The sequence below is a fragment of the Schistocerca americana genome, chromosome 3 (assembly GCF_021461395.2).
Source record: "Schistocerca americana isolate TAMUIC-IGC-003095 chromosome 3, iqSchAmer2.1, whole genome shotgun sequence".
In the NCBI taxonomy this organism is placed as follows: Eukaryota; Metazoa; Arthropoda; class Insecta; order Orthoptera; family Acrididae; genus Schistocerca; species Schistocerca americana.
In genome coordinates this window covers 292,570,687-292,587,270 of record NC_060121.1, presented here as the reverse complement: position 1 = coordinate 292,587,270, position 16,584 = coordinate 292,570,687, and the positions used below count along the sequence as shown (strand labels likewise).

Sequence of the window (16,584 nt, the reverse complement as noted above, 5' to 3'; positions counted from 1 at the left end):
CTCTCCCCTTGAATTTCGAGTATCAAATTTCAGGCACGGCTTAGATTCGGCAAAACTTTTTTCCCTTGATTTTGAGTCACATTTTTCAGGTGTGGCTTAGATTCCAGTGCAGCTTAGATTCGAGTAAATACGGTAAGTACACTGTTCTTCCCTTTGGTATAGCTCACAACTTTACACAACGTCCTCCATGAGCAGATGATGAGTGCACATCTGTGAGCAGTGAATACTGTACCCCCTCCACCTCCATCATCGTAGGAAAGAGGCTGGGTGCCATGTGGAGACTTGCACAAATGAGTAAACCAATCCTGAGGGAAATGCCTGAAGAAATTTAGACTGTCTTTATAGTCTCTGTCGCACTGCAGAGCAGTTACTTCAAGCAGCAGATCATCATTCAGCTCCACTTCCAATCCTGAGTTATTTCCCAATTTGACTGGTGGGCAGTCAGTAAATACGAAAAATAATAAATTCTATGATAAACCTAATTTTCTACACTTTCCTCAACACTGCTAACACACACACACACACACACACACACACACACAGAGAGAGAGAGAGAGAGAGAGAGAGAGAGAGAGAGAGAGATGACCACAGTCTCCGGTCTCCGGCAGCTGAAGCCATACAGTCTGGCTTCAGCTACTATAGACTGTGGTGATGTGGCCATGAGTAGCCGATGTCACTAATGTGTTGCAACAAGACACTGGCACTGTTGTCTCCCACAAAAACAATGACAGCACTTAGCAACAAACTCTCTTTGTCTTTGAGATGCTCAACCCACAAACTGAACTTACTACACTGAAAAATTTCAAGAATCAAGTTGTTAATCGCATAATTTGTTTACTGGGCTGGAGAAAGACAATCTAGGGCATGCTGTCTGTGCCCATATGGCTTGTGTCCACACTGAAGCAGCTCCTTATAGTTTTTCTCCTAAGCCCCAGCAACTACGAGATTGCACCCATGTTAAGTTTGTCAACCCCCTCCTAAGTGCCACATGGCTTATCAATATTGAGCCTTTGTTGAAGTTTCTATACTTTGTGTATGTGGTACACATTGCATCCACCTCAGTCACATCTACAATTACAGCAGTGGCAAAAATTTTCACCATCAATGGCACACAAAAAACTGTAGTATCAGGCAATGATACTTAGTTTATCTTCTCCATATCTGCAGACTTATGCTACTACAGCAGGATAGCCCCAGACACTACCTGAGTCTTTACTCCTGCTTCTGGAGTGGAGGATGAATGGATGGGACAGACCTTTAAAGTCCAAATGAAGAAAGCCTGAGTGTCATATCCACAGATGACACCATAAACACTTATTAAGGTCCAAAAAATCAACCCCATCCACAGCCACATCCCAGAAGAACTGCTCCATAGCTGGTGTAGCTGGTGGCTTCAGATGAAGCTAGACCTACTCCAGCCGTCGCTACATCTGCCATAGTCATAAGAGCATTCCCACTTCCAAACAAGCTCTTTGGTCAAGACCCACACACATGGAGACACAACGGGACACAATAGGGCATCATGGCCAACAAAATGGATGAAGGTGGGCACACAAACTGCCATAGCAACCAGCTGTAGCCACAATGGTCTGATGACTCAATATTTCCTACATTCCGCCAGCTGCACAGGTCCACAAACAATGCACCTGCCTCCTCCAGCATGAGCAGCGGCAACAGCAGATAATACGTCTAGTCACACTACAGGGTGACATGGCCCTTCATGGAGAACAAACCACTGTCTAGAGCCACAGAGAATATCACTTCAGCTCCACAGGCATAGAAATCTACATGCCACTTGCTCAGTCCAGCCTATATACATCAATTTCTCAGTGCCACCATTTAAATCAACTGACCAAGTGCCTGAGTCAGCAGTCCTGGAGCCCCAGGCAGGGATACCAACTATGACCACATGCCTTTAAGGTTGCCAGGGTGCAATCACCGCTGTGGGTGGGTTAAAATGGGGAGGAACCTAACACCTCTAGTACATGAACAAATGACATCTGTCTCAGGCTATGATGACAACCTTCTGACAGTGCCTCCAGGAAGAGCTTTGCATGTCTTTCACTGGCACTGCAACGATTGCATCATGTGAACTGCCCAGTGACCATGAGCTGAACATAACGAGCTAACTACTGATGCACTCACTGGTTATTTGTTGTCACTGGCAGTGATAGAAAAATTAATTTGCAACACTTGTTGAATCCAATGCTGAAACAAAAATCAAGTTCTTAACACAGTTTTTAAATGTTCTTTAAGGAAAAAAGTAAAAGAATATTGCTCCCATTTAATTGTGATGCACCAGCCAAAGATTAGTGACACAGATATCAGTTATCTCAGTATAATTCACACCAAAACCCAGTTGAAATCACTAAAACTAAGCAATGTACCAGGGGCCAATGGAATCTCAGCCAAGTTGTACTTGGAAACTGCACCAGTTACAAGAAAAACAACAAAACCCACTGAGCTATCATCCAACGTCACCAACACTTGTCTCTTATAAATTCAGATATAATGACATGTCTTGAGCAAAACGGTCTTTTGCAGAGTAACCACCAAGAATTTCAAAACTCATGAATCACACAAAACTCAATTACCTATCCATCCAGACGTAATATACTAAGAATCACAGGCCAAGGTACGAGTTGAATAATGTTCTTTTTATTCTTAAAAAACTTTTCATGGAGCACAATGAAATTCCTACTATATTCTAATAATTATAGCTTTTGGCCATTAAGGTCTTTGTCAACAATAGACACACACACACACACACACACACACACACACACACACACAAGAACTGGAAACTGGCAGCTAGTTTACAAACCTTCATTCTCCTATTATGAATTTTCATTCTCCTACAGAGCACAAAGATAAGCTGTTACAAATTCTTGGTGCTGTGGCCCAAACAGAGACTCCCTCCCTCCCTCCCTCCCTCCCTCCCTCCGTGTGTGTGTGGGGGGGGGGGGGGGGGGGGGAGGTTGCATGTGCGGGAACAAAATTTTACAAGTTGAGCTATAATGTTTCAAATCTTGTTTATGGGCTGTTCAGTGACTTCAAAGTTGAGTGATCAGTTATCTTTACTAATGTCATTTTTTGTATAAGAATATTGCTCCCATTTAATTGTGATGCACCAGCCAAAGATTAGTGACACAGATATCAGTTATCTCAGTATAATTCACACCAAAACCCAGTTGAAATCACTAAAACTAAGCAATGTACCAGGGGCCAATGGAATCTCAGCCAAGTTGTACTTGGAAACTGCACCAGTTACAAGAAAAACAACAAAACCCACTGAGCTATCATCCAACGTCACCAACACTTGTCTCTTATAAATTCAGACATAATGACATGTCTTGAGCAAAACGGTCTTTTGCAGAGTAACCACCATGAATTTCAAAACTCATGAATCACACAAAACTCAATTACCTATCCATCCAGACGTAATATACTAAGAATCACAGGCCAAGGTACGAGTTGAATAATGTTCTTTTTATTCTTAAAAAACTTTTCATGGAGCACAATGAAATTCCTACTATATTCTAATAATTATAGCTTTTGGCCATTAAGGTCTTTGTCAACAATAGACACACACACACACACACACACACACACACACACACACACACACACAAGAACTGGAAACTGGCAGCTAGTTTACAAACCTTCATTCTCCTATTATGAATTTTCATTCTCCTACAGAGCACAAAGATAAGCTGTTACAAATTCTTGGTGCTGTGGCCCAAACAGAGACTCACTCCCTCCCTCCCTCCCTCCCTCCCTCCCTCCGTGTGTGTGTGTGTGTGGGGGGGGGGGGGGGGGGGAGGTTGCATGTGCGGGAACAAAATTTTACAAGTTGAGCTATAATGTTTCAAATCTTGTTTATGGGCTGTTCAGTGACTTCAAAGTTGAGTGATCAGTTATCTTTACTAATGTCATTTTTTGTATAAGAATATTGCTCCCATTTAATTGTGATGCACCAGCCAAAGATTAGTGACACAGATATCAGTTATCTCAGTATAATTCACACCAAAACCCAGTTGAAATCACTAAAACTAAGCAATGTACCAGGGGCCAATGGAATCTCAGCCAAGTTGTACTTGGAAACTGCACCAGTTACAAGAAAAACAACAAAACCCACTGAGCTATCATCCAACGTCACCAACACTTGTCTCTTATAAATTCAGACATAATGACATGTCTTGAGCAAAACGGTCTTTTGCAGAGTAACCACCATGAATTTCAAAACTCATGAATCACACAAAACTCAATTACCTATCCATCCAGACGTAATATACTAAGAATCACAGGCCAAGGTACGAGTTGAATAATGTTCTTTTTATTCTTAAAAAACTTTTCATGGAGCACAATGAAATTCCTACTATATTCTAATAATTATAGCTTTTGGCCATTAAGGTCTTTGTCAACAATAGACACACACACACACACACACACACACACACACACACACACACACACACAAGAACTGGAAACTGGCAGCTAGTTTACAAACCTTCATTCTCCTATTATGAATTTTCATTCTCCTACAGAGCACAAAGATAAGCTGTTACAAATTCTTGGTGCTGTGGCCCAAACAGAGACTCACTCCCTCCCTCCCTCCCTCCCTCCCTCCCTCCGTGTGTGTGTGTGTGTGGGGGGGGGGGGGGGGGGGGGGGAGGTTGCATGTGCGGGAACAAAATTTTACAAGTTGAGCTATAATGTTTCAAATCTTGTTTATGGGCTGTTCAGTGACTTCAAAGTTGAGTGATCAGTTATCTTTACTAATGTCATTTTTTGTATAAGAATATTGCTCCCATTTAATTCTGATGCACCAGCCAAAGATTAGTGACACAGATATCAGTTGTCTCAGTATAATTCACACCAAAACCCAGTTGAAATCACTAAAACTAAGCAATGTACCAGGGGCCAATGGAATCTCAGCCAAGTTGTACTTGGAAACTGCACCAGTTACAAGAAAAACAACAAAACCCACTGAGCTATCATCCAACATCACCAACACTTGTCTCTTATAAATTCAGACATAATGACATGTCTTGAGCAAAACGGTCTTTTGCAGAGTAACCACCATGAATTTCAAAACTCATGAATCACACAAAACTCAATTACCTATCCATCCAGACGTAATATACTAAGAATCACAGGCCACGGTACGAGTTGAATAATGTTCTTTTTATTCTTAAAAAACTTTTCATGGAGCACAATGAAATTCCTACTATATTCTAATAATTATAGCTTTTGGCCATTAAGGTCTTTGTCAACAATAGACAAACACACACACACACACACACACACACACACACACACACACAAGAACTGGAAACTGGCAGCTAGTTTACAAACCTTCATTCTCCTATTATGAATTTTCATTCTCCTACAGAGCACAAAGATAAGCTGTTACAAATTCTTGGTGCTGTGGCCCAAACAGAGACTCCCTCCCTCCCTCCCTCCCTCCCTCCGTGTGTGTGTGTGGGGGGGGGGGGGGGGGGGGGGAGGGGGAGGTTGCATGTGCGGGAACAAAATTTTACAAGTTGAGCTATAATGTTTCAAATCTTGTTTATGGGCTGTTCAGTGACTTCAAAGTTGAGTGATCAGTTATCTTTACTAATGTCATTTTTTGTATTTCAGACCGAATTTTCTATTATTGTATGAAGATGAGATTACATTAATTATGGATCACATAGAAGCACACAGACAGTAATTCGCCCCACATCCTACCTTCATTCGGAAAGAGAAACGAGTATACCCTCTGTCTTGCATTTTCTGGTATTTTCCAGCAAAGAGAAACATATTCATAAATGTAATTAAATTATAAATAAAACTCTGCTAACAACAAAGCAGAACTGAATGTCTCTGGCAGTGAGAGATAAATATGGCTTTTCAAATTATTAAAGCATATAATTCAGATTTGTCCTCTTTGATATGATTTAACTATTAATAACCTCAAATTTTCATTACATTTTAAATTTAGTTTACATAATATATTTACCTGTGATTGTGTCAACATGAAAATCCCACAGTATATTGTAATTTCTCTTCCTTCCCTTGTTTTCAACGGAGTCAACATCAAATAGAGAATCTGCCAGATAATTTTCCTGTTTATGACCGGCAGAGAAGAATTTTGCATCCTGAAAAATTGTATAACAATAACTATTTAATACATTTTTAATAGTTCCTGAAAAATTATTGCTTATGGACATTAAAACATAAAGAACTCTACAATGAAAATAGAGTTTACTGCACAATTCTATCATCAACAAACAAATGGAACTATGATACTTTTTACTTAGCAAAAGTTTACCACTAAAGAAAATAAGTGTCAGTGAAAGGTACAGGGGTGGAAAATACTGAAGTTGAAACACACGCTGAAATGAATCCTTAACCCAAGGAAGGTAATCCACATTATTTGATTGTATTGGCAATAACTGGTCAAAACTATTAACACCAGAATATATTAAACATTTATGGATGAAATTTATGAAAAAGCAAAACATAAACAGGCAAGATGAACGCCATTTTGGTCCACACAGTTCTGCAGCTCATGTGGTTAAAAGAAAATTACGGACAACTCAGTTACCGGTGTTCAAATATATTGGTCAATTTCCAATGAAAGCAGCACAGGACAGAAAGTTTCTCATTGGTAAGAGATCTCAAGACATGTGGCTAAATGAATTCTTTGTGTCAGGGTACTATTGGCACAAGTTTAAGTAGTATTTCTGGTACTGTGTCCCTGCAGTGCCGCTGGCAATCATCATCTGTGTGTCTCCTGCAGCTAGGCCACATCTACCAAGTATTCATGAAGAATCTTGGATAAGTCTTCACTTTCCCCTTAGCAATGCTATTGAAGGTCAAGTCCACTAGACGACATCCAACTGTGCCAACAATGAGAGTCATATATGTTCACTGGTTACCCACTGTGAGAGGCCCACCAGGAATCAGAAATCCTGCATCTCTATTATTATTATTATTATTATTATTATTATTATTATTATTATTTGCTTTCACGGCCTCATTGGACCACTTTAGCCAATCATTTCCTGGTCCTCTTCTTCAGTAAGCGCACATTTCGTTCTTTCTAAACTGCCCAGTATCTTTTCATTCGATCTGATCTTTCCTGTCTTTCCTCATCTGTAAATACACTTTTCATTGTGTGTCATTTGTCTACTTTTGGTTTAAATCTTATTTTCTTGTCTTTCAGTTTCTTAGGATTTTCTGTCTTGTTTTGCAGATCATCCAAGGTTATATCCAGTTCACCCATATCCTCTTTAATTTCCTTGATCCACCCTAATTGTTGCTTCAGATTCCACAGTTTCTGCATGTCTACTGTATCTCATTTTCTACTTTGTATCTAATTTTTATTGTATCTAGTTATCTACTTTGTAAATTTATTTGTGCCTACAACTTTTCTGGGAACTGACACTTAATGTAGCACCATAAAATAAATAAAATTAGTTAGATGACAATTAACACACATCAAAAAAAGTTTTGCATCACCTCGGTTCTGAGAGTTCCAGAACCAGTAAAGAAAATTGGAATAGAAATCAACATAAACATCATTTCCGTCCTTTTTACTGCTCATGGAAACCACACATTGTGTGTTGTACCACCATACAGTGACACCTACAGAGGTGGTGGTCCAGATTCCTGAACACACCAGTACCTCTAATATCCAGTAGCACATCCTCTAGCATTGATGCATGCCTGTATTCATTGTGGCATACTATCCACAAGTTCATCAAGGCACTGTTGGTCCACAATGTCCCACTCCTCAACAGCCATTTGGCGTAGATCCCTCAGCGTGGTTGGTGGGTGTTGTTGTCCATAAACAGCCCTTTTCAATCTATCCTAGGCATGTTCAATAGGGCTCACGTCTGGAGAACATGCTGGCCACTCTAGTCGAGTGATGTCGTTCTCCTGAAGGAAGTCGTTCATAAGATGTACACAATGGAGGCGTGAACTGTCATCCATGACGACGAATGCCTCGCTAATATGCTGCCGATATGGTTGTGCTATTGCTCGGAGGATGGCATTCACGTATCATACAGCCGTTACGGCGCCTTCCATGACCACCAACGGCGTACGTCGATCCCACATAATGCTAACCCAAAACAGCAGGGAACCTCCACCTTGCTGCACTCACTGGACAGTGTGTCTAAGATGTTCAGCCTGACCGGGTTGCCTCCAAACACGTCTCCGACAATTGTCTGGTTGAAGGCATATGCGACACTCATCGGTGAAGAGAACATGATGCTGATCCTGAGCAGTCCATTCGGCATGTTTTTGGGCCTATCTGTACAGTGCTGCATCGTGTTGTGGTTGCAAAGATGGACCTTGCCATGGACGTCAGGAGTGAAGGTGCACATCATGCAGACTATTGCGCACAGTTTGAGTCATAACACGATGCCTTTGGCTGCACGAAAAGCGTTATTCAAAATGGTGGCGTTGTTGTCAGGGTTCCTCTGAGCCATAATCCATAGGCAGCACTCATCCACTGCAGTAGTAGCCCTTGAGTGGCCTGAGCGAGGATTGTCATCGACAGTTCCTGTCTTTCTGTTACCTCCTCCATGTCTGAACAACATCACTTTGGTTCCTCCGAGATGCCTGGACACTTCACTTGTTGAGAGCCCTTCCTGGCACAAAGTAATAATGTGGACGCGATCAAACCAAGGTATTGACCGTCTAGGCATGGTTGGACTACAGACAACAAAAGCCGTGTACCTCCCTGATGGAATGACTGGAAGTGATCGGCTGTCAGGCATCCTCCATCTAATAGACGCTGCTCATGCATGGCTGTTTGCACCTTTGGGCAGCTTTAGTGACATCTCTGAACAGTCAAAGGGACTGTGTCTGTGACACAATATCCACAATCAACGTCTATCTTCTGGAGTTCTGGGAACCGGGGTGATGCAAAACTTTTTTTGATATGTGTATGTTCAAAAATCTAATAGGTGAAAAAATGGAATGACAGACAAAATTACAGTTTTTGCAGAAGAGCTCCAGTGCTGAGATAACATGTGTCAATTATATGTATTCTATGATGACTATGTTATGGCTACAAATGTGTCAGTTTGACATATTCTATTTTATTATGCTAACTGCACTGGGGTGCCAGGCAGATGCACATGGAGTACTTTTTGAAATTTAATTTGAATACATCATGAAGATCCATGTGCGATATGTGAATTTGTTTGAGACCACTGTGTCTATCACTAATAGATCATAGGCATTTTGCAACATGTAGAGGCTACATATTGTGATGTGCATCAGCACTTTATGATACAATGGCAAAATAGAGAGGCATCGCCAGGAGAAACTTGATCAACACAAATATTGTGGTATGAATGGCATTCAGAGTGGTGCAGTACATCAAAATGAACACGATAATGCAATTATTTGTGTGTCATCAATCTCATGTGCATACAATGATAATTTCAAGTAAATAATCATGTCACTTAAATGTGCTAAAATTTGCATTAACAATTTTGTTAATAAATTCCACTCAAATGTAAACCCCCCCCCCCCCCCCTCATTCTCCTCGGAGGATTTTCATACACACTTTCAGGGGAAATGAAAAACTTAAACTCTTAGTCCTCTTATATTCAGATAATTTTTCCTACTAAATAATTTTTCACATAACATGCAGTATTTTTCTATGACAAAAAATTCATAAATATCATAGGTTAATGGTGTTTCTTGCAGAAGGTTCTGCAACCAGTTTATAATACAACTGCAGACAACCTTGTAGGTGGGACAGCCATAGCTATGAGTAGTCATCTTGGGTATTAGCTGCTTTATCTGTATTTAATCCATTATTATTGGATTACTACTGGTTATTCTTCTCGATACATTGTTATACAAATGTTCACCTGAAGATGTGGCTTTTAGTGCCAAGAAACCAGTAGTGATCCAATAATAAAGGGCTGAATACAACTGAAGCAGTTATTAATACTCAAGATATAATACAACCAATCAAGTTGCCAAGTGCAATTTGATCAGTTACCTGAAACAATTTAGAGAAGAGACTGATGATGAACTGATGCATCATCATGGTTTCAAGAATTTGTTTGTTTTTAATTTTCAGTCACTGGCCTACACCACCATTAGTGAAAATTTTGACACCGTAAAGAAAAAAATAGAAGTTAATTTAATTAATTGACAAACAACCTGCAGTGCTAAATGAAAATTATTAGAGCAACGAAGGAAAGCGACAACTTTGAAATAATCCTGGTGAATGACATTTCAGTTCAAGATATGTTCAATGATTACAGTGACTGCACAGATAAGAAAGGACAAACTATCTGTCCAGCAAATAAAAACTGTAGAACGTCTTGCTAAATGTGGACAAGCATTGTTCTGTTGTACATTGTTCCAGGAGTGTCACGCAGAAAGGGTACTTAGAGGATTCTATGGTTTTCATGCTATAATGATTTGTGTTCAGTGTACCCAGAGGTTGAGGGAATGGGTGTCACGCAAGACAGCCCATCTTTTTCCATCACGTCAAGTGTTAAACCAGTATGACTGGATAATGCACTTTGGGTGATACCTCTATACTGTGCGATAAACAGCTCAAATCAAAGCATGACTTACTAGAAAAGTCAAATTATTGATGATCAATATACCACTGTCTATAATGAATGACCCCAAAGTACCCAATTAGATGTCTTGTACCCTGTATAAGAATATGTACAAGTAGTCCATAAAAAATACTGAAACTAAGTTTAGCAATGAGTGTTAGGTGTGTGAACAGAAAGAAGGAAAAGTGAAAGCAATTACTTGATCTTCTATTTTGTTTGCTGTATTGTGCCACAACCAAGTATGGAGAGTGTTAAAACCAGTGTGCTCCAATGTCAAGAGTGAATGGTGTGAAGATTTTTTTGTACAGATCTAAAAAGAAGTGAAAGCAAGAGGTAACAAGCAATATTGTTTCACAGCCAGCAATTCCTACAAGAAAAATGAAATGGTTGACAAAGACAGAGTTATCAAAGGACAGAAAAATTGGAATCTGTTTAAACAAGTCACACAAACTTTATGTCAGGACTTGGACTTAACAAAGGAAACTAAGAGGTGATGCTCAAATTTCAATTTGCCGTAACTGAGCTGCAGGAAGTTTCCAGGTGAAACATGAAAAAAATACACATGAATCTTGAAACAAATAAAATTATTCTCTCCACCATCATTGAATAAATAACGTGCATTTGATGCTTATAACATAGCTGGCAGTAAAAGCTTATTTTTGAGGATTACACTATCAAGTGCTAGATATCACCAGCAAAAGACTATACCACTTATGTAGAATTCATGTTGAAACAAAAACAGTAAATTCTCATGGTGTGTGTGTGTGTGTGTGTGTGTGTGTGTGTGTGTGTGTGTGTGCTGTGCACACAAACACGCACACATGCGCACGTACACAAGAGTATGATCTCAACAACAGATCAGGGATACCAATGTGATAGCAAAGTTTGTGGAAAGAAGTTATATACATCTATCAATCAAGTCTAGCTAGTAACTTTCCAGCATTGATAATCACAATAAGAGAATATAAAATCAAGATTCAAGGTTTACCATATCCCCTCCATTCTCTTTCACACCACAGAAGCAGTCACCATGAGGTTCCAAAGAAGCGTAACTGATTCCCATTCGAGCATTAAGCCACCTTGAACCATGCATCATAACATCACCATAGCAGCCTTGGAGCTGAAGAAATAAAAAAGGCACGAACTTCACCTTACGTGGACCATAGTAACTCCTCTCTGATGTGCTTTCTGTTACCTGCAAGAAAATGGCAGAATATAATAAGTGTTAATGCTATAAGTTATTGTGAACTTTTGACATGGCAGCTTCAATTGTATTATATGCTATTTATAACATCATTGATGCTAAGCAAATCTCTCACAGTAATAACAATTATATTGGTTGCGACAGCAGAGTAGCAAGATGTGTAACTGGAGTTGAGTGAGTTAAACTTTCAAATTCAATGGCTATCATGACCACAGAATAATTGATTAATCAACATTCATTGCTGATACTGTATGGTTTCATGGGTAGTCCCATTAGTTGGGATGTATGTTAAAGTTAGACCACCTCCCTTACAGCTGAGAAAAGCTACACAGAGGTCAAATCCGAGGCAGAGTGTAAACTATTGGCACTTAAATATTCTTATAATGCAGTAGAAATGGCTGCCAACTGAGAAAGGATACTAATAGTGGTATTAATAATGATAGCACTAGTAGTAATAGTAGTGGTAACACTAGTAAACACTAGAACAACATTTTTTACAGATAAAATATTGAAGCAGGATTTCCAACGACACTGCAGTCTCCATCAGAATAGACTCTGATAATCCAATATGACTACTATTCACAATGCTTCTTATCAAGCTCACATGAAAGACATAAAAAGTGTCAGCTGAAACTAGATCTGGACTGTAGGGAGAATATATCACACATTCCTGGTAAAAAAATTAAAAAAAAAAAAATGAAAAACAATGCGGTAATATCATTGGCATCTTCAAACCTACTATTTACTAAGTTACTGCCGCTATTTCCACAAAGAAAGGTCTTCATGTTGAGAAATCATTACATTGCCTTCATACCAGCCACTCTTGCCATTTCACCACAGTGGTTCTAGGGCTTTTTCTTTCTTTATTGTTTTATGAGTGATTACAGACCTACAATGTGTCTTACCATAGCGTAGAAAATTTTACAAAAAATCTCATTCCCATCAATGTTGGTAGAAGTGTTATCAGTTGCCATAGCATAATGTTTATGCCTACATACATATGCAAACCACTGTTAAGTGCATGTCTTTTCCTTTTCTAATCGTGTACAGAGTGTTGGAGCATGAATGCTTAAGTGTTAGACATTTCAGGATTTAAGCTAGCTTCCTACTTCTGCAGAGTAGATATGGATGGAGGAGAAGTTGCCACATTTATTAAAAACTGCCATAAATTCAAGAACATTGACATTAATAAATTCTGTTTAGAGCAGCATCTAGAAGCACGTGCAACAGAAGTAGAGTTCCATAAAAGATCCTATATAACAGTAACTATTTCTGAGCACCTGCAGGAAATTATAATCTATTCATAAATCATCTAGAAGCTCTTTTGGGTTATTTAACAGGAAGAAACAAAGAAATTTTGATTGCTGGTGACATTAATACAGATTTTCTAATGCAATCTTCCAGTAAACGTTTACTGCAGTTAGTAATGTTGTCTTTCAATCTAACTCACACTGTACACTTTCCAACTAGGATCACTGAATCCTCAAGGACAGCCATTGATTACATTTTTATAGACAAATCAAAGGAACAAAATCATATCATAAAACCTGTAATAAATGGACTATCAGATCATGACATGCAGCTCCTTGTTTTAGTTGTAAATTCTAAGCAGATTATAAGGCTGCTAAATCTGAGTACAGGAGAGTGGTCAATCAACCAAAACTTGAGTGTTTTAGAAAACTGCTCAAGATATGAACTGGAAAGATGTTTATAGTGCTCATGACATGAATGAAAAACGTAACACATTCATGAACAATATCAGTACCATGTTAGAAAACTGTTTTCCTCTAAAAGTTACTCAAATTAAACAGAAGTCTATAATAAAACCATGGATTACACAAAGAACAAAGATCTCCTGTAAGACCAAAAGGAAAATGTATCTGTCATCCAAGAATAGCTCCAATGCTGATGATTTAGCTAAATATAGGGAATACTGTAAAATATTAAAAAAAAATAATTCAGACATCTAAACAAATGCACTACGAGAAGAAGATAGCAATGTCAGGGAACAAAATAAAAACAATATGGGATATAGTGAAAGAGGAGACTGGTAAACCAGAAAGGAACAGGAACAAATAGCATTAAGGGTAGATGACACATTAGTAACCAATTGGCATAGTGTGGTAAATCTATTTAACAAGTATTTTATATCCGTTACTGATAGAATGGGATTGTCAGGATCAGTAAATAATGCCCCTGAATATCTGAAACTATCCTATACAAATACCTCCAGGAACATGAATATGTCACTCACTTCACCAAAAGAAATAACTTACATAATAAAATCTTTAAAAACAAAGCATTCTAGTGGTTACGATGAAATATCAACAAAGTTAATTAAGGCGTGTTCTTGTGAGTTTAGTACAATTCTAAGTTACTTGTGTAACCAGTCAATTACAACTGGGACATTTCCTGATTGGCTAAAATATGCAGATGTTAAGCCTCTATTCAGGAAAGGGGATAAAGAGATACCATCAAACTACAGACTGATTTCACTTTTGCCAGCATTCCCAAAAATTTTAGAAAAAGTAATGTACAGGCAGCTTCTCAACCATCTGACCACAAATAACATATTATCAAGAACATAGTTTGGATTTCTGAAGGGTTCTGATATCAAGAAGGCTATTTACACCTACAGTGAAAATGTACTTAATTCATTAAATAACAAATTACAAGCAGCAGGTATTTTCTGTGATTTGTCAAAGGCATTTGATTGTGTGAACCACAACATCCTTTTAAATAAATTAGAATTCTATGGTGTCAGGGGCAGTGCTGCTAAATGGTTCAAGTCATACCTCGCTAACAGGAAACAAAGGGTGTCAGAGCAAGGGTCTAGTGAATTAAGTCATCAGTCATCATCAGAATGGGAAGAAACTACATGTGGTGTCCCACAAGGATCCATCTTAGAGCCATTGCTTTTTCTTTTGTACATTAATGATCTCTCATCAGTTACACTGCCAGAAGCAGAGTTCGTTTTGTTTGCAGATGACACAAGCATTGCAATAAAAAGTATGTCGAGTGTAGTTCTAGAAAGATCTGCTAATGATATTTTCATGGATATTAATAAATGGTTTAAAGCCAACTCATTGACATTAAACTTTGAAAAGGCTCACTACATGCAATTCAGAACCTGTAAGAGGTTTCCACCCAGCATATGCATTAAGTATGAAGAAGAGCAGACAGTCTTAAATTCCTGGGATTGCAACTTGATAATAAATTCAGTTGGGAGGAGCACACCACAGAACTGCAGAAACACCTTAACAAATCTGTATTTGCAATTCGAGTGTTAGCAGACATAGGCGACATAAAAATGAAAAAGCTTGCATACTTTGCCTACTTTCATTCCATAATGTCATATGGTATAATATTTTGGGGCGACTCTTCAAGTCAAACAAAAGTTTTCAAAGTCCAAAAGCGTGTAATACATATTATTTGTGGAGTAAATTCACAGACATCCTGTAGAAACCTCTTCAAAGAACTGGGTATACTAACTACTGCCTTTCAGTATATCTACTCCTTAATGAAATTTGTCCTAAATAATATATCTCTTTTTCCAACAAACAGCTCAGTTCATACATACAATACCAGGTACAAAAATGATCTGCACAAGGACTTAAAAGCACTTACTTTAGTTCAAAAAGGGGTCCACTACTCAGGAACACTAATCTTCAATAATTTGCCAGCAAACATAAAACATTTAGTTACAAATAAAGATCAGTTTAAAAGGAGCCTGAAAGACTTACTAGTGCCAACTCCTTCTACTCCATTGACGAATTTTTTAATAGAAACAAATGATGTATTGTATATACTCATACTATTAGTATTGTTATTTCAGCTAAAAAAAATTGACATGTTCCACATCCATGAGGATCTCCTCAGCAGATTAATCTAATCTTTGTACATTTTAAAATTATCTCTACATAATAGGAATGACATCGTCAGCTGCATTTATAGGTCTTAATTTATTTCTGATTAATTTTGGTCTTCCATTACATTATCTTCAGGCCCTAGGTAATCAACATTATACATATCATACATGGTGGAAAAAAAAATCAAAAGCTCCTGTGCGGAACCTTCTTTCTTGCTGCAGCTAAAAAAGCAAAATATAACACCACACAAAAAAGAGAGACTATATAACATGCTCTGAGAACATAGCCCACAACATGTAAGCCAGCAAAAGAAAAGTTACATAAAAGTACTACATCAGAATGTTGAATACACAGAATATTGTCTCAGTACAGATGTGAGAATACCCATAGCTAGAGACTTTGAAATCACTGGTGTAGTGACTGACGACTTTAGATTGTTTTGTGTGTACAGATCACCAAATGCTAACATTAGCATCCTTCTAAAAACAATGCCAACTTACTAAGAATAAATATGAAGAAAAACCTGGCAAGGGGAAAGAATCAAAACCAAGACAAGATTGTGAAGAACTGTTAATACAATACAATACGGATGCAACAATATCTGCACCAACAAGAGTGACTTCTCAAAGTCAGGCAGGTATTGATGACACCATTACTAATATTTGTAGGTGTCACTACGAGTGAAATATCTGATCGACACGGACAGCTGATCTGCTTCGTGTCATGGACAGCTGATCTGCTTTCACAGAAATGAGAACATAATATCACAACCAAAAAAAACAAACAACCAAAGATATCAAGAACATCAGTGAACAAAATATTAACATCTTTAGAACAATGTTATGCAGGAAAACCTGGATGAAACCCTACAGCTATAGATGTAAATGAAAAGTATGATTCATTTATTACAATAATTAAACAC

The 16,584-nt window shown here is 38.4% G+C and overlaps 1 protein-coding gene across 1 annotated transcript in view; it reads right to left on the bottom strand.

Annotated features, from left to right (window-relative positions):
* LOC124606029 (vacuolar protein sorting-associated protein 13B) overlaps positions 1–16,584 on the bottom strand; it is a 219,251-nt gene that overhangs the window by 130,294 nt on the left and 72,373 nt on the right. Inside the window, exons 9-10 of the mRNA XM_047137992.1 lie at positions 11,578–11,784; positions 6,005–6,143 (exon numbers count right to left, since the gene is read on the bottom strand). Of these exons, the coding sequence (XP_046993948.1) occupies positions 6,005–6,143; positions 11,578–11,784 (346 nt within the window). The remainder of the gene's footprint in view (positions 1–6,004; positions 6,144–11,577; positions 11,785–16,584) is intronic.